The sequence below is a fragment of the Oryctolagus cuniculus genome, chromosome 2 (genome assembly GCF_051225735.1).
Source record: "Oryctolagus cuniculus isolate XC-2025 breed Fujian yellow rabbit chromosome 2, ASM5122573v1, whole genome shotgun sequence".
In the NCBI taxonomy this organism is placed as follows: domain Eukaryota; kingdom Metazoa; phylum Chordata; class Mammalia; order Lagomorpha; family Leporidae; genus Oryctolagus; species Oryctolagus cuniculus.
Window position 1 is genome coordinate 167,468,586 of NC_142868.1, and position 22,570 is coordinate 167,491,155.

At 44.4% G+C, this 22,570-nt stretch overlaps 1 protein-coding gene across 1 annotated transcript in view; it reads left to right on the plus strand.

The window, feature by feature from the left end:
- Nucleotides 1-20,373: 20,373 nt before the first annotated feature.
- Nucleotides 20,374-22,570, plus strand: part of SLC8A1 (solute carrier family 8 member A1) — a gene marked incomplete at its 5' end in the record, with an annotated part of 321,178 nt that continues 318,981 nt past the window's right edge. Inside the window, 1 exon segment of the mRNA NM_001170958.1 lies at nt 20,374-22,197. Within this exon segment, the coding sequence (NP_001164429.1) occupies nt 20,399-22,197 (1,799 nt within the window).

Here is a 22,570-nt window from a genome sequence, read left to right on the forward strand (position 1 = left end):
GGCTGGCCCAGAGCTGCACTGTGAGTACTGGGGGAGCGCCAGCGGTCTACCTGCACTTCTCTTCTTCCTCCTCCTCCTTTCCCTGCGGCAGCTCCTGTCCCCCCAACACCACCCCCGCGCGCCCCGCCCCACACTGGGCAACCAGGACAAGGGCCCATATGCACTGGTGTTTTAAAAATACGAACTTGGAGCCCCAGTCGAGAGCTGCCACATCCCAGATGTGTCTGCGAAGCAGCCAGGCTTGGGAGCTGGTGAACTCCAACGTGGGTCCAGCCTTTCATCCTGCCAAGTCATTAAGGATTTGTAAGGATGAATGAGCTGTCAGGAGAGCAAGGGCCTGCTGCAATGCTCCTTTATTAATTATGGGGAAGTGATGTATTGGCAATGATAATGCTTGCACTCTTGGAAAGGGCAATGAATGGTTCGTCGATTGCTGCATTAGGTCTTTCCCAACTCAACCTTAACGCTCAGCTTTTACTCCTCTCTGTAGTTCAGCCGCCGCTACGTTTTCACGCTGAACAGCCTCTCGGTCTTTATTCCCAGGTGGGCTTGCAAGCCTAGAGGAAAATACCGACACGGAGATTCCTTCCGAGTTCCGGGCTGGGGTACACCTCCTCTCCCTCCCCAGATTCGTGGTTGCCGGTGTCAGCATCTAGAAGCTAGCGTGCACTCTGCTTGTCTGGCGTGTAGGAAGAACAAGGGATAACGATAAAAAATTAATCCTTGCGATAGCCCCAGATCCGTTTGCTAAAACAAAGCTGCCTTTCGCAGGAGGGCAGACGGCGCAGGGAGGACGCTCTCTGGGGCGGCAAATTCAGGGGTGAGGCACGGGCTGGCCAGCGGGGGGCCGGGGTCCAGCCTGGGGATGTGGCGAAGCCGGTTCCGAAGCAAAGTTGCCGCGCCCGCTTGCGCGTGTCCCCAGCGGGCTGGGGGCCGGGGAGAGCGCCAGCGCGCGGCCGGAGCGCAGTGCGGGCACGCAACTCCCGGGGAACACCCATAACAATCTCCCGTGGCAGGGGCTGGAAGGGCTTCCCACTCGCCCTGCGCTGCGGAAACGCACGGCCGACCCCGCCGTGGTCTCCCAGGGCGCCGGGAGCCGGCAGGCGGCGGCGGCGGCGGCGGCGGCGCAGCGGGGCCGAGCGCGCGTGCGAGCCAGTGCGAGGCTGCGGGCGGCGGGCGGGCGAGTGTGCGCGGGAGGGAGGGAGGGAGCGCGCGCGCCGCCCGGGCCCCGGCCCTCCCAGCCTGCCGGCCTCCGCGCCTGCCTCCCGCCCGCGCGCACCGCTGCCCGCCGCCGCCGCCGCCGCTGCTCGCGCCGGCGCTGCACCGGAGTCCGCCCGCCGCCGCCGCCGCCGCCGCCTGCTTTGTGCTTCCCGCAGAAGATGGGAGCGACCTCTTCCTGGTCGGGAGCTATTTAAAAGGAGGGAGTGTGCCCTATTTCTGACTAGCGTGGAGGAACCGGGGAAGAATCCATTCACTCCCCAAGCAAGGTAGGAGCTGAAGATGGGCAGGCAGAGCGATTGGGTTAGATAGCGCCAACTATTTTCCCTCTGCTGTTCATAAGGCTACACTTCCCTCTACTCTGGCTAGAGCTGGGCTTCTGAAGAGTGTGTGTGTGTGTGTGTGTGGTGCGCGCCTGCACATCTTCTGGGGTCCGCTCTCCTGGGAGTCAGTCTGCTCGGACTGGTGTGTCCAGGGGCGAGGGCGCCCGCCTGTCAGTGCGGGCTGCCGGGGAAGCCAAGGCTGCTCCGGGGAAGATGCTGCACCCTGCACCGCGCTGCGCTCCGAGGATTCGGGGCGCCAACAGCTAAGCCCGCCTGGCAGGCAGCGCTGCGGGGGATCCAGGCGTCCCCACCCACCGGGCTGCACTCCGCGGACGTCGCTCTTCCCGGTAACCTCGGGGGTCTTCCCCAAGGCCACACTTGCGACCCCCTTCCATTCCGGCGGCAGCTGGGTCCTCCTCTGCCACACTGCGGGGAGGAGGGAGGTGTGGCCGGGGCAGAGAGGGAGAGACCAGGAAGAAACGAAGGGGGAGTGGGCTTGGGGTCCCCGGCTCTGGGCGGGGTGCCGCGGTGTGCATGGGGGGATTCTGCACACACAGGCGTCTCTCCCCGAGGGATTCCAGGGGAACTTCGCCGCTGCGTTATCTTCTCCAGGAGCATTGCTGGCTCCTGGGGAAATGTCTGTGCTCGGAGATGTGAGGATCTCCTTCTTGGCTCCTCCTTAATGAAGAAGAGGGAGGTCTCCTAGCTGGACAGTCGCCTGAGAGCCCAAATCAGCCCGGGAGATCCTTCTAAAAATACAGTATAGGTGCATCCTATACTGGTTCTGCTCGCCACCCCCACCCCACCCCCACCCCTTCTTTCGCGCTTTGATGAATGGCTTGGGCTGGCAATGTGTATTTCCCTCTCCGAAGTGGCTGTGGTTAGGTTGAGCAGGGGTGATCACATTTACCAAGATTTTTTTTGAAGACGGCCATGTGCATGGTGTCTGTATCCACTGGAAAGAAAGCCCTGCCGGGCACTAGGTATGGGGTTAACCCCCCTGAGCCCAGCTCCCTTGGTGGCGCTCTCTAACCTCTCCTGCTCACTAGTCAGCCACTAGTGGTTGTGAAGATAACAATACAAACTTTGTCCTGCTGGAGGTGTAAAGACTAAAAAGAGAAAGGATATCAGTGGGAGGTGTAGTGGAAGAATCTTTTTTAAAGATGACAGATGTGGTTGGCGACAGTACAGGCGGTCTGAGCATGGAGGAGCTGGCTGAGAGGTAGAGACTTCTGATCGGATCTGGTTGAAGGCATTGCTTGGGTACCTCCAAATATGAGCAGCTGAGCGTCACCGTCCAGAACCTGTGTGAAGATCTGCTAAGGGAGCAGGCAGGAGGAAATCCTGAAAGTATACCTCCCCCTGCAACACACCACACACGTTCTTTCTCTCAAAGCTACTCCTACAGCAAGTCAGGAAAGGAGGGAGGGAAGTGAATCTAGATGTTTCATTCATTTCAGATGAGAAAACAAAGCCAGAAAGGGGATGATGAATTTTAGGTTCCTCTTTCGGATCCTGTGTTACTTGAATTTAGCTCTCTAGGTTTGCCAGATTTGCTTAACAGGGAGGTTACGGTTGGTGTGGAAAGCGGGAGGAAGGAAGGAAGGGAGAGCTAACTCCATCTTTGGGGCCTTGTGAGCGAGCCGGTGGGGGAGGGCCCACTTATTTCATCAAGGAGCAAGATGTGTCTTAAATGTTTTTTATCTTCTAAATTCTGCCTGCGTGAAGGACTCAATGCATCGAAGGGCGCCTCCACTAAGATCTCTCCACCTACTACAAAAGGATCCCTGACTCTCCCCTCCCCTCCACAAAGGCTGTTGTCTTTTATTTAAATTGGGATGATTTAATTCCTAGAAAAACAACAAATAAGGAACTGGGCAGAGGTGAAGGATTCGCTGTGAAGCCCTGCGGGGCTTGCAGAGGATGTAAGTGTCTGACAATCAGGCTTAATTCACTGTCTTGAAAGCTTAGCAGGGCTAGAGGAAGAGTAATGAACTAAAAGAATAGGAAAGCTGTGTCTTCTTTGTATCTATGTTACCATGGCTATCTTATGGTTTCTACTGTAGTAGAAATACTAGGAAATAGATACTCCTTTGACTATGAAAGGGAAGAAAGAGGCAGAACAGTAACAGTGCTTTAACTTTAAATAAAATTATAAAGACAGTGAGGGATAGTCAGTAACACCTAGAGGACTGTTTGCAGGAATTACATTAATTGCTCTTTCAAGCTTACTATGTTTTGGAAAGGGAAACAGCATATTCCAAGAGTGTTTCAGCACTTGTTAACAAGCTATATTTACCATGTTTTTTTATCAGACAAAAATAGACTTATCTTGCAAAATAAGTGCATGGTTTCTTCCCTCTTGCTACTAAATCGGTTTCTTTGTCAAAAATGCATACCAAAAGCTCTGCAGATTCAACGAAGGTGCATTTCCCCTTTAGAAAGCAAATGAAAGCCTGGACATAGTTTGCCTCAAAGTAAGGACTTCTGGAAGATTTGATTTTGTTCATGTGGTAATTCAGTGAGATGAGTCCTTTCTCCATGGTACAAGGGAAATCATGTGTAGGTAAAAAGCAGTCTGCTCTGGCAGTAAAGAAATAAACACGATCCAAACAAATCTGGAAGAAAAACTCACGGCTAAGATATCATGTTGCATGTTTCATGTCTTGCGTTTTTGTGAGTATATCGCTTTCAGATAAAATGTCTTGCATTTGCTGAGAATTTAGGAATTGACGTGCTGTTACCTCTCATTCCTGGTGTGCTTTCATGCCTTCTTTTCTTTGACCACTAAGGAATAAGTCTCTTGTCTTGAAGTGACACCCTCCACTATCCATATCTTGTGGTTAGATCCTCCATCATAGCCTCCTACTCCTCACTGCTAGACCCCTCCTCATAACCTCTACCAGGTAGCCTCCCATCCGACCAAATTCTGCTGCTCCCTCTTGTGGCAAGTGTTCTAAACTTTTCTCTTGGTTCCAGAATCCTAACGTCACTCATAGCTCCCTTAGCTGTCTATAGCCTGAGCTCTAATTCTTAGTAGTAATTGTGACTAACCAGGCCAGTGGGTTGCTGAACTAGCTATTTCCTCTTTTCTCTCAACAAAGGCATTTATGTTCCCTGGAGATGTATTTGAATCAGTGGAAGTAAGTGTCAGGTGTTTTCTGACCCCTCGGGGTGGACTAGATTCTGGGAACCTGAGCTCTCAACATCGGCCTTTGAGGTTTTGATTCGGGCTCAGAACTGGTCCACTGGGACCTCATTAGGTGCCATGGGGTAATTTTCAATTCTTATTTCCTTTCACAAATCCCCCCCGCCCTGGCTCCCCCCTCCCCACCCTGTGTGTGTGTCTTTCCCTCCATCTCTTCCCCTGCTGCTCATACACATGCACATCACAAAATACATTTTACACAATTCATATCTTGGAGGCTTAAGGTAATCAACCCTTGGGTTCTCAGTAGTGCTTATAAATAGCCCATTTTCTAAACTGGAGATGACTAGGGTAAAGCCTTACTGGTGTGCTTTTTTTCATCAAGAGCAGTTCAGAAGACAAATGAGATCCAGGGCCCTTTTCTAGTGTGTTGAATCAACTTGGAAGTCAGTTGCTCAGTCCTTGCTGCCTCCAGTATTTTTTTTTTTTTTTTGTAGACTCTTTGCTGGAAACTGTATCAAACAATGTACTGTTGCTATTGTCATTTAACTCCCCAAATGAGTAAGTAACAAGATGGACATTTAAAAGAGTTGCATTTTCACTTCAGCTGACACTTTTCTTACCAATTTTAGGAGGAGCAAAAGTAGAAAAAAAGCCCTGACCAGCAGCTGAAGGAAAGAAAAGGTTTTGTTTTTGTTTAATTTACTTGAAAGGTACAGCTAGGGGGAGGGAGATCTTCATCCTCCGGTTCACGCCTCAAATGGCAGCAATTGCCAGGGCTGGGCCAGATGGAAGGTGGAGTCAGGAACTTCATCCGGGTCTCCCATGTGGGTGCAAGGGACCAAACACTTGGGCCATCCTCCACAACTTTCTCAGTATTAGCAGAGAGCTGGATCAGAAGTGGGACAGCTGAGACATGAATTGGCATCCATATAGGACACTGGTGTCTCAGGGGTGCAACCTACTACACCACAATGCCAGCCCCAAGAAAATGGTTTTGTAGTCAAGGCCAAGTGCACCATAGGCAACAGTCTACAAAGTGACTTGAGGATGGGCAAGACTCTCCTGAGTTCAAAGCACTTACCCATCTGCCAACAAAGGATGTGAAATTCTCACTACTAGAGCCATTCATTTGAATAAAAATTCTATCTGGTAAACAAGGTACAATAATATTACCTGAGAAAGAGCTGCCATTAATTCCCAGAAGCCACTAGCATATGTTCATTTTTAAACTTGGATTGGTTTGTCCAAAGAACTAGAAGTAGAATGTCTTGAGGGCCCAGAACACAGGAAGCAGCTGAGGAAGTGGAAGGGCTGGAACCTGGGAGGCCCTTCTGATGGGGGAAGCGAAAGGGGAGCCGGGTGCCTGGGAAAGAGGATGTTGAAGGGGTGGGGTAGCCAGGCAGAGGGAAAGTTCAATGTTTATACTATACTGTCTATAGTGTTGTTCTGCAGCAACAGACTACAAAAATTTGATATTTTCATGAGAATCCAGCCTTAAGTCTACAAAATGGGCAAGATATTTTCCCTGGAATAAAATGATATCCACAAAATTTTGAAATGGACTATTTAAGATTTATTTCAAGGGCAGAGTTAGAGAGAGGGACAGACTAGTGATCTTCCATCTTTTGGTTCACTCCCATAATGGCCAAGGCTGGGCCAGCCCAAAAGCAGGGGTGAGGAGCCTCTTTAAAGTCTCCCATGTGGGTGCAGGGTTCCAAGCACTTGGGTCATCCTCTACTTTCCCAGGTGCATTAGCAGGGAGCTGGATCAAAAGAGGAGCATCTGGGATTCAAACCAGTGCCCATACAGGGATGTTGACATTGCAGGCAGTAGCTCAGCCAGCTGCCCCACAATGCCATCCTTTGAGTGGATTCTATTGTACTATTTTCAGAACACGTATACCAGTAACCTATAAAGTGCTAGTGTGATGCCAGTTTGTACAAGTGGTGTCTTGCATGTGTAACAGTTCTAGGAAAAGTATAAATATTAGTCTGTCTTCATTTTAAGAAGGTATAGAAGGAGTGATCAATTCGAAAGTATCACTGTATAGGAAGTCAGAGCAACAAATTTCCTGGTTGGATCTGAGATGAAGTCTGACACATGGTGGTGATTCAGCAATTTTTATTAACCTAAATATGATATATAACTCCATACACTAAGGATTAGAAAAATGTTTTATAAGTGGTAATTTGGTGTTTGGCTTTCTGGAGCATAGGGTCTGTCATAGTTACTCAGCCCTTCTTGTAATAAAGCATCCATACACAAAACATACATTCAGGGCAGAGCTTTGTCCATAAAGCTATTTATGGAAAAGTTGTGAACATCACAGAACTCTCACATGAAATATTTTTTCAATCACTCAAAGTTGTAAATCTAAAAATGGAGGTCTTAAAAGCATGCATGGCAGGCTGAATTTGGTTCATTGTCCATAGTTTGCCAATACCTAATATACATGATAGACTGTGAGAGTTACACATGCAGCATCAGTGGGTTTGGATAATCCTGGTGTAAGTGTGAAGAGAGCTGGCCTAGAATCAGACAGCTTATTTTAGAGCCTGGTTCTGTCATATCTAAGATACTTGGCTTTAACAAGTCTAAGTGATTAGGGCCTGGGTCCTCTTAGGATAGACACAAAGCTAGGTGATTGTTGAGGGTCTTCCTAGCAATAAAATTGGCTTGATAGTGGGAAATTTGACATCTGAGATGGCTCATGGAGGAAAGGTATGAATGTATGAGAAAGGAAAATGTAGAGCTTGTTTGCTTAATTTTTATCGTGCAACTCAGAACTGCCAGGAACAATAAACCTGGGAAGGTGGACAGGTGCTATATCCTGGATGACCTTAGAGGCCAAAGTGTGGGATTAGAATATCAAAGCTGCAGATTAGCAGCAGAATTCCCCAATTTCCAGATGAAGCTGAGAGAGAAAATGAGTCATCCAAAGACACGTGACTGGTCAGTTGAGGCCAAGACCTCACCCAGTTCTTCTGGCCCTTAGACCAGAGAGCCTTCCATCACCACATTGTCCCTAGCCGGGGGTAGAATGCAATTAACAGCAGTTGTGTGGCTCCAGAGGACCTCAAAGGGCTAAGTCTCATGCGAATTACAGAAGCTACTTCAATATTTTCCAAACTTGATCTCCTGTCCCAGCAGATCTAAGAAGGTAGGTGTGTGAGCAATCCAAATGCTAAGGAAAGTAATGGCAAGAGTCAACCAAAGACCTCACACTGTACCAGCCTCCTGCTTGCTTCAGTTTCAGCCCAGCTGTTCTTGGTCCAGCAGAGCCTTCCTTGTACCCTAATCAGCCAGGTCATCAACTGCTTACTCTTGCAGGACTGTATTTTTCCTTCATAGAACTGACCACAGTTAATAATTATGGTCTTTGGTAATCATTTAAATTAACATCCATAAACTGCCTTCCCAGCTACATAATAAACTGTATCTATGTCTAATTCATGGTTCTAGCACCAATGCCTCACCCATTGCCAGTTTTAACCAACACTTGAAATATGGGTGAATGAATTTCTTGTAACTGATATGGAGGAAAAAAAGCCTTGCCTAAACAAAGGCTTAATAGGCAGAAGTTATTTTCACTTATTAATCGAGGGATAGCATTTCTTCACTGACTTTATTTTTTCTCTGCTTTTTTCAATGGCTTCTTTCAGGTTTGCTTCTGTGACACATGCATTACATCTTTCACAGTCCTCACCTATCACAAAAATACAGTATAATAGCAGTCTTCCCATAGTTATAACATTAACAATGTAACAATTGAATATTTCTTCATATATGAATATATAGATATATGGCCTACAATTAAATAATTCTTCATATGAATATATAGATAAATGACTTGCAAATGACATTCACTAGATGCCCTATTTTGTACAGAAACTATGTTTCATAAATCATGCTCAGGGATTTGCATAAAAATTTCATGTTTTCCCATAAGCCACTAAAACTTATTCTGCTAAATAGGATTTGACAAGTTCCTTTCTAAGTTGATCCCTGTTTTTTTTTTTTTTTTTTTTTTTTTTTTTGGCCAGGCGGAGTTAGAGAGACAGAGTTATAGACAGAAAAAGGTCTTCCTTCCATTGGTTCACTCCCTAACGGCTGCTACGCTGATCCGAAGCTAGGAGCCGGATGCTTCCTCCCAGTCTCCCATGCGGGTGCAGGGACCTAAGGCACTTGGGCCATCCTCCTTTGCCCTTCTGGGCCACAGCAGAGAGCTGGACTGGAAGAGGAGCAACCGGGACTAGAACCTGGGGTGCCGGCGCCGCAGGTGGAGGATTAGCCAAGTGAGCCATGGCGCTGGCCCGTTGATTCCATTTTTAAAATATATTGATTCTATGTGAATATTTACTTTAATTTAGAGCCAAACCACAGAGCATATTGTCAGAAGCTTTAGTAATCTGTAGCACAGAATACTGATGAATGGTCATTATTAAGTGCACAGTTATCAGGGTGAACTTTCAAAAAAGTTTCACTTCCTACATCTTTTTTTTTTAATTTTATTTAAGTTATAAAAGTTTCATGTATTTCACATATACAGATTCAGGAACATAGTGACACTTGCCCCCTACCCTCTCTCCTGCCCATTCACCAATACTTCCTCCTCTTCCCTCTCAAATTCCCACTCTTAATTTTTATAAAGATCTATTTTCAGTTGGCTTAATGATTCTATAGTTAACCCTATACGAAGTAGAAGTCCAACAGTATGAAGAGGGAGAGAGAAAAAACATTGTTCCTCGGTGGAAGACGACAAGGGCTGTAAATGATCAAGTCTCAAAATGTGTCTTTCATTCCAATACATTATATTTCAGGTACTCTATTGCCTTGGATCAGGGAAAACATATGGTATCTGTCTTTTTGAGACTGGCCCATTTCACTAAGTATAATGGTTTCCAGTTGAGTCTCTATAGTTGCAAAAGACAGGATTTCATTTTTTTTTCTTTACAGCTGAGTAGTACTCCATACTATATATATACTATGATTTCTTTATCCAGTCAACAGTTAATGGGCATCTGGGTTGATTCCATATCTTGGCTATTGTGAACTGTGCTGCAGTGAATATGGGGGGTACAGATAACTCTTTCGGATACTGATTTCTTTTGGGTAAATTCCCAGGAGAGGAATGGTTGGGTCATATGGTAAGTCTATATTCAGCTTTCTGAGGTATCTCCATACTGTTGTCCACAGTGGCTGTACCAGTTTACATTCCCACCAACAGTGGACCAGGATACCTTTTTCCCCACATCCTCACCAGCATTTGTCATTTGTTGATTTCTGTATGAGCCACCTCTCTTCTTAAGAACATCTAATTCTTTCAAGCATTATGATTTGAGACTATGCTGGAGAATTTAAAAAGAATTATAAGCCTCAAGTTGCTAGGACTTTTGTCTCCTGAAAAGCTATCTACTGGAAGATGAAGCTTAATCACTCAGGGAGAAAGCTGATGAATTTTGCCAGCTTCTGTTCATATAACCAACATTTTTCTTGTTAAGAGTGCTTTCTTTTTAAAGAAAAGGCCTGCTTGTTCATACCACACAGCTTGAAATTGAGTTTTATATTACACATCCCCAGTTCGAAGAGGCAGACTAGAAAGCATAAAGAGTGATTGCAAAGACTGGCTCTGGAGCTGAAGTGAGGGAGGGTGGTGCAGGTGTGGCCCGTCAGGAGCCCACAACATGAGGGCACTGCTTTCCTCACTGCCCGTGGCTTCCAGTTTGGAGTTCAGGTTTCTGCATGCTTTCTGCCTTATTGAGGGTTTGTGTATGGACACTGACTGCATCTCTAAAGACTTCCATTGGTCTCGAGTCTGTCACATGCCATCGCATGTTACTGTAGGACTGCAGCAACCCTCGTCTGTCTCTGCAGCAAAATCATGAAATCCATACTTCATCATTAATTCCAGTGCCTTCACCTCCTTTTGTTTGAGCCCCTGCAATCTCCTACTAGGATCCATTTTCTTTTCTTTTTTTATTTTTTGACAGGCAGAGTGGACAGTGAGAGAGAGGCAGAGAGAAAGGTCTTCCTTTTGCCATTGGTTCACTCTCCAATGGCCGCCACAGCTGGCACGCTGCGGCCGGCGCACCGCGCTGATCCGATGGCAGGAGCCAGGTGCTTCTCCTGGTCTCCCATGCGGGTGCAGGGCCCAAGCACTTGGGCCATCCTCCACTGCCTTCCCGGGCCACAGCAGAGAGCTGGCCTGGAAGAGGGGCAACCGGGACAGAATCCAGCACCCCGACCGGGACTAGAACCCGTTGTGCCGGCGCCACAGGTGGAGGATTGGCCTATTGAGCCACGGCACCGGCCACTAGGATCCATTTTCCTCTGCTCTCCAGTCCCCTACCTCTTGGACATGCTCTTACTAAGGGGTTTTATGTTTTGGTCCTGCCCAGATGGAGAGGACATCTGATCTGCTGCTTCACATCCATGTCTCACTGAAACGAGAACAAACGCTGCTGTCTGTCTTGTTCAGCCACTACCATTCTTCAGCACCTTATTTAAGGGTTCTGTTCCCAAGTCTATTCCTACACCCCATGCCCTTCAGGCCAGTTCTACCCTCTACTTTTTTCTTCCTTTAAAGTCCTTATGCTTTATGCCAGTGCTGCTTAAATGGTGGTGCTGTCACATACATAAGAATCACCTGGGGTGCTTGTTAAACTCCAAATTCAGAGCTTCCCCTTTAGACCTATATATTTGAAAATAAAACCCAGTTACCTCATTTTAAAGAGTTTCTCAGGTCATGCTCTGATTGTAATTAGGGAGGCATTGCTGTATGCCCTTATTTACATTGTTTTAATATCCTCTAACTTTCTCTAGCTTTTGTCATCCTTCTAATCCCCACCTTTTGGGGCACTTTCCATTCCTTCTAGTTTTAAGTCATTTCAGTAGCTCTCACTTAGGGAGACTGTAAACTCATAAAGTTCTGGGACCGTGTGTTAATCACTTTTTTTAGTCTACCCAGTGCTGTTCTGGCCCTTTGTGCATAGAAGCTACACATTAGGTACCTGATGAATATGTGTGGGATCTGTTCCTTGCAGAACAAGAAGTGTGGAGAAGTTACACTATATGCTTATAAAGGTGTATGTGTGTGGGGGGGTATGGTATGCGTGTGTACACATGTGTATGCAAATTTCTTAAGGCTATATTTTAATGGAGTAGTATGAAAATATATTTAAGTAGGAAATCTTTATTGATGACCTAGATATAGAGGCATGCATACAACCTCATTTTTTTCAGTGTGTAAGGTCAAGTGACCAAAAAGAAGTTGCATTATGAAGTAATTACCAATGTCCACCAGGAGGCTTCTAAAAAACTCAGAGTCCAGAGGAGATGTTCCAAAGTCCTGTCTCCAGGAACTCATTACATTTGAAACCTTTGTTTTCAGGACCTTACGCTGAGCAGTCTGAGATTTCTGGAACCCTGACTCATTAACCTAAGATCCCAGGTCTGTTCACCAGGGAACTAGACAGTCCATATAATGTTCAGCATCACCATTTAAATGCCAGGAATTTCTCTTCTCTGTGATTCTCTAGTAATGGAGGAGTCCTGTCTTCCAATACAGAGACTCACTCCTTGACCCTGGTAATGCTCCAATAAAATCAGAGTTTGTTTGGAGATATCTTACTCATCTTAGAAACACTGTCTGGCACACATGAGTCACTAAGAAAAGCTTGGCAGATAGAACCATGAATGAATGAATGAACTTGCATTTCCTTGTATTACTAGTCTAATTTTTTTAAGTTGAGCTCAAAACAGAAAATTTGAAAGGTGCATTGTGATTCTTGAAAGAATATTGATTTATTAGTAAAGTATTAACTTTCTTGTTGTGACAAAGGGCTGTATAATTCTTCCCAGCTCTCATCCGCTGCCCATTCCCCCTTTATGTTTTAGTTTTGCTAAAATTTCTTTCTCTATTTTTTCCTTCTAGCTAGGTGGAAAAATGTTGAGTTCATTGCATGACTTTGGATAGATTTCAGACCTCAGAGTTCATCCCCCAAATGGATCACCTTTCCCTTGCTCAGGGTGATGCATTTGAGTAATTACAAAAGTTAGTTTGGGGGTGGAGAAGCATGAGACAGGAGTGGAAAACCTACAAGGTGCTTCATGAGCTGATGGCATCCACACACATTTATTCAGGTAGGAAGGAGAAATGGTAAGGAAGGTCATCTACACTAAGTACCCAAATCTGGAGCTCTTTGTCTCCAGCATGCAGTACTGTTAACCTGTGTGGTGAAAACCAAGACGCCTGAAATGTTGGAAATGATTATGGCGTGATGCAAAGTGCCTAGATTAAAATCCAAATTCTGTTGCTTCGTTCTGTATGACTTCAGTGAACTTGCATTTATGAGCCATTTATCATTTGAAAAGTGGCAATGCTAATACTTCCTTGCAGTATTTTCAGAAAGGTCAGGATAGTTGTATGCAAAGCAGTTAGCACAGCACTTGTGACAAAGCAAATGCTCAGTGATTTGAGTCATTTTTGCCGCCATTTCTGAGTGTGGCCTTGAACCCTGTGTGTCTCTGGCATAATGAATCTGAGGACAATTCTAACTGACTTCACGAGGAGCCCAGGATTATTAGAGCATCTTCCCTCTGAATTCTTTACTGATTTTTCAATGGTAGGAGCCTCTTTTCCACTTTTCTTCCTCCTACTCACGTTTCCATCTTAGCGTGCAGAGTTCATATATTTAAATTTAAATTCTTGATATTCTTTCTGTTTTACAAGATCTCTTTTAGGGAAAGTGATTTTTGATGGGCATTTGATTAGATGTCTTTTAATTGTGTGGACAGGAGGAGGAAGATATTCTTCCTTGAGGATGCCAAAAATGTTAGGACCTCCTTTAGATTGATCTATTTGAAAGTTAGTTAGGGAGAGACAGAATCTTTCATCCACTGGTTTGCTCCCCAGATGGCTGGGGCTGGCCTGGGGCTGGACCAGGCAGAAGCCAAGAGATTCTTCTGGGTCTCCCATGTGGGTGGCAGGAACCCAAGCACATGACCCACCTTCTGGTTTTCCCAGGCCATTAGAGAGCTGGATTAGAGGTGGAACAACCGGAACTTGAACTGGGGCTTCTATGGGATGTTGCTGTCACAAGCAGTGACTTAACCTGCTGTGCCACAGTACTGGCTCCTGGGACAGAATTCTGACCACATTTTTGTAAGGTGAGGCAGAAGAATTTGAAGCCCTCACATGACCTCTCATGTCCCTTATAGGACCTTGCCAATTTATCAAATAGTGGGGAGGAAATGCTGTCTTGAGGAGAGGGAGGAAACAGTCCTAGCAGAGTGTCACTATGGAAACTGAGTTCCTTCCTGAAATCTGTGCTTGTCTGATAGCCTGTGAGCTGGGACAGTGATTGGCACCCTAGATGGGATGGTCAGATGAGACAAATCTTCACCCTCAGGCATCATCTCATTGTCTGAAAGCATTTGGAAATGCTTCAGTAGTGGACAAAAATTTATGGTTGCTTTCATGTTGCCTTAGAAACAGATTAATTGCCTAGCTTTGAGGCTTTCAGTCAGCAAGAATTACATAGAAGGGAATTCCAGGTCCTGATGAAGGCTAGTTAAGGAGTTCCTTGGAAAAACCCAGCCACCAATTGGAAGAACACAATTAGGCCTTCCACTGCAGTAAGCCGGTGGGAATGCCAGTGTGTTCCTGTTCTTTGAGTCAGGCCTTCCTTGGTAGTCAAAGCAGCTACAGTTTCCAGAAGAGACTTGTCTCTCTGCTTCCTAACTACTCTTCAGATCTCTCTGCCTTGGAGGCTCCTTCTACACTTTACAGTGTGTACATGTTTCTCTTCCTTGGGGCTGTGATCCCTTCAATACAGGTGGCTGGATTACTCAAAGTTAGAGATCTTTTCACCATCATTTCTGTATGGCTTTTAAGTCTGTAATAGGGGATGGGTTGGTTGTTTTGTCTTGAAATAATGAGAAAAAGGTAATTCAGTTTTTCTTGATATTTTACTGAAGGTTTATTGATTATGTAATGGGTGTTGTTAAGGAAAACTGGCCATAGGCTTTATTGTAAAGAATTGATCTAACTGTACCATAAAACTACCTATCTCTTGATCAAGGCAGAATTCGAGAGGGGCAGGCAGCAAACCAACATACAGCCTCTAATCTTCTCTTCCTGCTTAATTAGCATGGGCATGTGTAGTAGGGGAAGGTGAAAAGGGTTAAGGAGACCTGCTTGAGTCAGATGATTGAGGGGAAAGGCCCTGAAAGAAGGAGACAAGGATGAAGAAGGGGGTTGGATGTTGTGACACAGTAGTTAAGATGCCAACATCTTATATCGGAGTATATGTGGCTAACTTTCTGCTTATGTGCACTCCTGGGCACAGCAAATGATGGCTTGAGTACTTGGACCCCTACTGTTAACTTGGGAGACCCCGATGGAGTTCCTGGCTCCTGGCTTTGGCCTGGCACAGCCCTAGCTGCTGTGGCCACTTGGGGAGTGATCCAGTAGATAGAAGGTCTGTGTGTGTGTGTGTGTGTGTGTGTGTTTCTGCTGTCCTGTCTTCAAAGAAATATAAATAAATAAAAACTTAAAGGATGAAGAATAAATTCACATTTCGGTAACAACCATACCACATCCTCACAAGCATTGGATTTGGAATTAACTTAATAAAGAAACTGAAGTCCAGAGAGTTCTTCTCACATTGCTTCATGGCCAATAAGCTCTATCTTTGCTTTATGCCCACTGATTTCGTGGATTATAATATTGTCCTCTTTTAAATGCAGTTGTGATACCTTCATGTAACTTCACCAGTCCCTTCCTTTTTCTCTGTTAGCAATAATTTTACTACTCTGTCCCCCTTTTATACATCTGATATCCTTCAGTTAAGAACATACCTGGTTCAGGCAGGGCTGAAGGGTAGGGCTTTTTTGTGGCCATCCAAAGGGGTTGTCCTGACGGTACCTGCAAGAGGAGGTTGCCAGGCAGTCGGTGAAAGTCTGGGTGAAGGACGGCTGTCTCCAGGGACATTCCAGCCCACACGTTACACCACAGCTATTGACACTTACCTGTTTGAGTCTCTAACTTGTAAGTTAAAAGCCGGACTGTTGGAAAACTTCCATTCAGCCTTTCTAATCAGGCTTTCCTAAACTTGTGTGGAAGCCAAGATGCTTTCTAATGTGTTAGTTGAAGTCCAAGTCCAGTAGTTCTCAAAGATTACTTCACACACTATCAGGATAATATAATGGAGAGTTAATTATGTCTGTCTTGGAAACTCTCCTAGGTTTGAGGTTTGGTTCAAGAGTTTATAATCTGTGTGATTTTCAACATGTGCTTAACCTGTCCGAGCCTCAATTATCCCACCTCCAGAATAGACTGATACCTCGTATGTGTGGTTATTGTTAGGGTATTGTGCATTGTACAACGCCAGAAGTATGCAAATGGAAATTACAACACTAGGAGGAGTATAACACAACAATGCTTGAGATTCTAAATGTTAGATATATTGATACATGTAAATAATGACCAAGTGTCTGCAGCAGCATTGAAGAATGGAATCTGCTAGTACACTCTCAGGCAGTTGACTATGATTTGCTGTTGTCCCATTTTGAAACTTGCTTCTAAGAAGGAAACAGCAGGTAGTTTGGGGCATGGAAAACACATTCCTCAAAGGCCTGGAGGTAAGAAAGTGTTATTTTATTCAGAAAGTGGTATTTCCATATTTCTGGGGTTCAGAGGCCAGATCATAAAAGATCTTGAATAGCCAATTGAATGTTCTTTATCCTTAGGGGGACATGCAACCACTGAAAGGTTTCAAGGTGAGTGAGAATATCAAATATGCATTTTCAAGAAGCTCATTTCAACTGAAATGTGAAAAATGGAATGATGAGGTTTAGCAGTAATTTAAAGAGAATGGTTAGTCTTAACAGTCTTGCAGACAGGTTCGAGTCTTCCTTCAGTATTTATCACTTTTATTTAGGATTTATTATATCTAGCCATTATAATCCTTATGTGAGAGATCTTCAAAGCTCTTTGCAAAATTCATGGAAAATGTGTATTATAAGAAAACATGTGTGGATTTCAAAAACGAAATGACCAATATAAACATCTTTTAATTCTTCTTTTCTATGAATTGTTGATGTATCCTGAGAGGTTCCCAAGATGTTTTAAGTTGAAAACCTCCCAAAATAATAGCTTGCAAATGCTTGTCTCCTTTTTAAATGCCAGCTTTCTACTACTTCATTCTGTCCTGCTGCCAGGCCTTGGGGTCCTTGATAAATCAGATTTTATCCAAGTAGGTGAAACTTGGTCTCCTTGCTTTTGCCCCTGTAGTGTGTTCTCCACTGGACCAGGAGAGGCTGTTCTGAAAGGAAGATCAGGGCTGGTATGATCAGAAAGTTCCTGGCTCCCCTCTCTTCCTGCTCATGAAGGCCAGTGCCTTCCAGTGGCCTGAGTGCCCTGTGATCTGTTCCTGCTGAGTCCCTGCTCCTCAGCCCTGATCTCTCCTCCTTGCTCCTTATCAGATGGGTTTCTTTGTGTTCTGGGTTAGGCCAAGAGCAATTACTATCAGGACCTTCACATGTGCTTGGAATTCTCTTAGAAATATACATAAGTCTTGATCCTCTGCTTCCTTCAGGACTTTGCTCAAAACTCGCCTTATCAGAAAGGCCTTCCCTCACCATCTACTATAAAATCATGCATGCCTTGCCTGTGAATATACTGACACACATACACCTGTCCTCTTTGATTCTGCCTAGTCTTCACTATAGCTCTTTCTACCACCTGACATCTATATTTCCTCCCACATAAGACTAAGTTCATTGAAGACAGAGGCATTTTAGTGACTGAATTCTTGAGACTAGAGGAGAACCTAGCAAGTAATTCTGAAACACACTAAGCACACATAAATGTTTGTAGAATGAATGGGTGCATGAAGACCTTGGAACTAGATCTACTTTTACCGTTGCAGGCTGGTTGAATGCCACCTTGTTTTAAGCAGAGATTCCACAACCTGCCCAAGCCCTGAAGGGATTGGACATGAACTCTTACATGTTGGGATGTCTCTTCTATTGGAAATCTAACACTACTACCTTCTGGTTGTCTTTAGTTTGAGTGAAGTGTCAAAGAAGCTCATCTTCCCTTAGTGATGAGCTGAAAGAGGGCTTTAGGCACTGGTGAGATCTCAAAAAAATGGAAGGACCAATATAAACATCTGTGTGTGCCGGGGAGGGCCATTCTTCTGGGCCCTGGGGCATTTTTCAGTACAGTCATCATCGGTGAATGTGGGCCCGAGAACATAGGTGTGGGTGGATTGGCTCTCAACCAGGTTGAAGCTGTGAAAGTCTCGCCCTGGCTTCCCTTTGAACTTCTTTACAGACCATATGCTATGTTCTGACTTGGGGTCCTTTCCTATCACTTGTTAAGATTATGGCATATCTGATCTTACCTATAAGGCCTTTCAGAAGAGAGTTACCCTGTTCTTCCAATTAGATCTTCTACCTCCGTGGTCTCCCCTCTTCTTACCCCAGGCCCTGGAGAGAGAGAGGATGTGAGTAAGATCTGAGCTGCATTTGGCAGGACCTGGTGGGCAAATTTAGGGTCTTGGTGGCTCAGTCCACTGCTTTGCTCACCAACGCCTCGAACTTCTCAGTGACTCTGTTGCTATAGCCTACAGCCTTCATCACATTTGTGGTCACTGTTATGCCACATGAGCTAATTTAGTTAAATGGAATCATTGCTGCTTTTTTTTTTTTTTCCATCACTTGAGCCCTCTATAGAACTAATATATGTTTTAGAATGACCATGGAAAGTATGACATTGACACCAAGAAGGGACATTTTATGGCTGGTAATGCTGATTTCACAGCCTGCCAGGCTCTTAGTAAGACTAGGCCTGGGCCTGCCAGTGTCTCTTTCCTGTTGTGGACAGCCTATGTATACAGATGTGAAGAGCTGCGTTTGGAGAACCAGATACCCAGCTGCTAATGTAGCTGCCGACCTGGGCTTGCTGAAAATTAGGAGGAAATGTGCTCTCATCAAAACCATGCTTTTAAGGACTATCCTTAATGTGTGGAAATAATGCATTACAGCAAAAAGTTTTTCTCTCAATAATAAATGCCATTGAGCTTTTGGCTGCAGGCAAGCTTGAAGATTAATATGTTTCTAAGTAAATTTGGAGTGTAAGGTATATTCCAGAATTAAAGACAATCAGGATATGTTAAAGGATTTCTCAGAGTCTGACATTTCACAGCATCAATCTCACTAAGGTGATTGTGTCAATGGAACAGTTTTATTTAAAAGAAAATTTACTTTAGGGGGCCAGTGCTGTGGCGTAGTGGGTTAAAGCCCTGGCCTGCAGTGCCCACATCCCAAAAGGGGGCTGATTCGAGTCCTGGCTGCTCCACTTGCAATCCAGCTCCCTGCTAATGACCCAGGAAAGCGGAAGAAGCTGGCCCAGGTCCTTGGGCCCCTCCACCCACCTGAGACTCAGAAGCAGCTGCTGGTTTCTGATCGGCTTAGCTCCAGCTGTTGTGGCCATTTGGGGAGTTTACCTGCAGATGAAAGACCTTTCTAACTCTTCCAAATAAATGAAATTTTAAAAAATCTTCTTTAGCAACAAAGAAGAAATCATTTAATGCTTAATGTTTTGTTTTTAATCTTTAAAAAAATTTTAACAATGATTTCTTTAGAACTTTTCGATATTCAGTTAATATGTAGGTATTTTTCATATGTAGGTATTACATATGTACTTTTTCTCAAACAGGAATATTATCACATAATTTGCGATTGTGTGAATGTCATTATTTGGTACATAGTTATAAGTATAGTAAAACTGCATTTTTCTTATCGGCTATTAATATGCATAAGTGTTTTGTCAAGGGAAGGTTATAATTGAACTTTTTTGAAGAAGTTATTTGTTATTGTTGTAATAGTCCATCGTTCAGAGATAGAGTTTTTTCTTTTTTTTTTAATTTTATTTAATAAATATAAATTTCCAAAGTACAACTTTTGGATTATAGCAGCTTTTTCCCCTTATAACCTCCCTCCCACCCACAACCATCCCATCTCCCACTTCTTCTCCCTCTCCCATCCCATTCACATCAAGATTCATTTTCAATTATCTTTATATACAGAAGATCAATTTAGTATATACTAAGTAAAGATTTTAGCATTTTGCACCCACACAGAAACATAAAGTGAAAAGTACTGTTTGAGTACTAGTTAAGCCATTAATTCACATAGTACAACACATTAAGGACAGAGATCCTACATGGGGAGCAGGTGCACAGTGACTCCTGTTGTTGATTTAACAATGGACACCCTTATTTGTGGCATCAGTAATCACCAGAGGCTCTTGTCATGAGCTGCCAAGGCTATGGAAGCCTCTTGAGTTCGCCAACTCTGATCTTATTTAGACAAGACCATAGTCAAAGTGGAATAAACTTTTCATTTCTAATAAGCCAGTGTGTGTCTTACTCCATGAATGGGAATTGCATGTAGAAAACTTGCATGTAGAGAGATTGAATTGTAAATTTTACAAAGGTTTGCTTAATCACCAATGGAGTCAGAATAATGATTTACCAGGGATTTTGTGTTGGACAAATAATTATTGGTAGAAGTTATAAAAATAAGTAACCTGTCATGCTTTATATTTTTCTCCAGTAACATGATTTTCTTTTTCTCTCTCCCTGCCCCATCTTATTTTATCAGTAGGTTGGGACCATTGCAAGTCTCATTACACAACATGCCGAGATTCAGTCTCTCACCCCCCTTCTCAATGGGATTTCATCTGTTAGCTATTGTAGCTCTCTTTTTTTTCCGTGTGGACCATGTAAGTGCTGAGACAGAAATGGAAGGAGAAGGAAATGAAACTGGTGAATGTACCGGCTCATATTACTGTAAGAAAGGAGTGATCTTGCCCATTTGGGAACCCCAAGACCCTTCTTTTGGGGACAAGATTGCTAGAGCTACTGTATATTTTGTGGCCATGGTCTACATGTTTCTCGGCGTCTCTATCATAGCTGACAGGTTCATGTCTTCCATAGAAGTCATCACATCTCAAGAAAAAGAAATAACCATAAAGAAACCCAATGGAGAAACCACTAAGACAACTGTGAGGATCTGGAATGAGACGGTTTCTAACTTGACTTTGATGGCCCTGGGATCCTCTGCTCCTGAGATTCTCCTTTCAGTAATTGAGGTGTGTGGCCATAACTTCACTGCAGGAGACCTAGGTCCTAGCACCATTGTGGGCAGTGCCGCCTTCAATATGTTTATCATTATTGCACTTTGTGTTTACGTGGTCCCCGATGGAGAGACAAGGAAGATAAAGCATCTGCGTGTATTCTTTGTGACGGCAGCTTGGAGCATCTTTGCCTATACTTGGCTCTACATCATTTTGTCCGTCATCTCTCCTGGTATTGTGGAAGTTTGGGAAGGTTTGCTTACTTTCTTCTTTTTTCCCATCTGTGTGGTGTTTGCTTGGGTGGCAGATAGGAGGCTTCTGTTTTACAAGTATGTCTACAAGAGGTATCGGGCTGGAAAGCAGAGAGGAATGATTATTGAACATGAAGGAGACAGGCCATCTTCCAAGACTGAAATTGAAATGGACGGCAAGGTGGTCAATTCCCATGTTGACAATTTCTTAGATGGCGCTCTGGTTCTGGATGTCGATGAGAGGGACCAGGATGATGAAGAGGCTAGGCGCGAAATGGCCAGGATTCTGAAGGAACTGAAGCAGAAGCATCCAGAGAAAGAAATAGAGCAATTAATAGAATTAGCTAACTACCAAGTCCTAAGCCAGCAGCAAAAAAGTCGAGCATTCTACCGTATTCAAGCTACACGCCTGATGACTGGGGCTGGCAACATTTTAAAGAGGCATGCAGCTGACCAAGCTAGGAAGGCTGTCAGCATGCATGAAGTCAACACGGAAATGGCTGAAAATGACCCGGTCAGTAAGATCTTCTTTGAACAAGGGACATATCAGTGTCTGGAGAACTGCGGTACCGTGGCCCTGACCATTATCCGTAGAGGGGGTGATTTGACCAACACTGTGTTTGTTGACTTCAGAACAGAGGATGGCACAGCCAATGCTGGGTCTGATTACGAATTTACTGAAGGGACTGTGGTCTTTAAGCCTGGGGAGACCCAGAAGGAGATTAGAGTTGGCATCATCGATGACGATATCTTTGAGGAGGATGAAAATTTCCTTGTGCACCTCAGCAATGTCAAGGTATCTTCGGAAACTTCTGAAGATGGCATATTGGAAGCCAATCATATCTCTACACTTGCCTGCCTGGGGTCTCCTTGCACCGCCACCGTGACTATTTTTGATGATGACCATGCAGGCATCTTTACTTTTGAGGAATCTGTGACTCATGTGAGTGAGAGCATTGGAATCATGGAAGTGAAAGTATTGAGAACATCTGGAGCCCGAGGAAATGTTATTGTTCCCTATAAAACCATTGAAGGAACTGCCAGAGGTGGAGGGGAGGACTTTGAGGACACTTGCGGAGAGCTGGAATTCCAGAACGATGAAATTGTGTAAGTTCTTTATATATTTATACGTGTGTGTGTGTGTGGTTGAGTACATTTTTGAGTATGTGTGCATGCATGCGCCATTTTTTAAATGGCATACAAGGAATGGAATAGTTATCATACGTGAACATTTTCAAAATAACAGTCTTTGCTTGGAAGCCACTTACCAATTTGCTTTATACCCAGATATCTTAATTTGACACCAAGATTTTATTATAACTTGGATACTTTTGCATATTTTAAGGACACTGTAGACCATGATGAAATGAATATTGTGACACAGTTTGTCAGATCTATTAAGATGGGTTGAACGATGTGTATTCGGTTTTGAATTACATAGTGTACAAACAGAAAAGGAATATTTAAAGTATCGCACTAG